The sequence below is a fragment of the Eimeria mitis genome, genomic scaffold, assembly GCF_000499745.2.
Source record: "Eimeria mitis Houghton genomic scaffold, Emh_scaff1409, whole genome shotgun sequence".
NCBI lineage: Eukaryota > Apicomplexa > Conoidasida > Eucoccidiorida > Eimeriidae > Eimeria > Eimeria mitis.
The window spans coordinates 10573-11253 of NW_013569105.1; the positions used below are offsets into that span (position 1 = coordinate 10573).

The following is a 681-nucleotide window of genomic DNA, read 5'->3' on the forward strand; positions in this document are numbered from 1 at the left end:
AATTGTCTGCTATGGCCTGGCCTTTCTATCAAAAATGCTGCTTGGTGGCATGCCTTGACAGTCCTCGCCTGCCGTGCAACGAGCATATGCCTGGGAGTGCGCACGAATGATACACTTGGACATCATGACTCTGCAAAGCTCCTTCTGCTTTGTTGCTGTTCCCTCCCCTCTTCGTTTGTTTGTTTGGTGCTGTCTTTTTCAAATGTCTTACGTTGCAGTGAAGCGTCTAGTGGTACATGCAGCTAACGCAGGAAGGGTCTAATGTTCTGAGCACTTGTTTCTGTATTAGGAGGACGACATGGAGTGGTTAAGGACCCAAATAACTATGACCGAGGTCAACATATCCCGCGTGCACAATTACGCAGTGTCGAAACGGCAACTGGATCAACCCGCTGTTGGCACCGGCAAGCTTTCACACAGACAGCCCGAACCCTCCCTAATTTCTTAACTAAATGCTGAAAGCCGTCAACTCTGCATGCAAGCCGTCAGCGAATCTGTTGCAATATACAGTATATCGGTAGCTACGCAGGGCACTGCCTACCGGAAAGCACTGTTCGCAGCTAAACGCCTACCCAGAACTCCCTGCCCTCACTGCTAAAACATAACACGGGCTAAGACGCCTCTGTGCATCCTGTATATTCTGAATATTCTTCTTTTGCACCTACGCATTTGTTGCTCAAC

The 681-nt window shown here is 49.0% G+C and overlaps 1 protein-coding gene across 1 annotated transcript in view; it reads left to right on the forward strand.

Annotated features, from left to right (window-relative positions):
• The window catches only part of EMH_0036390 (prefoldin subunit 3, putative), a gene marked incomplete at both ends in the record, with an annotated part of 2138 nt that extends 1690 nt beyond the window's left edge, over positions 1-448 (forward strand). Inside the window, one exon of the mRNA XM_013495080.1 lies at positions 290-448. Coding sequence (XP_013350534.1) covers positions 290-448 — 159 coding nt within the window. The remainder of the gene's footprint in view (positions 1-289) is intronic.
• Positions 449-681: the final 233 nt, after the last annotated feature.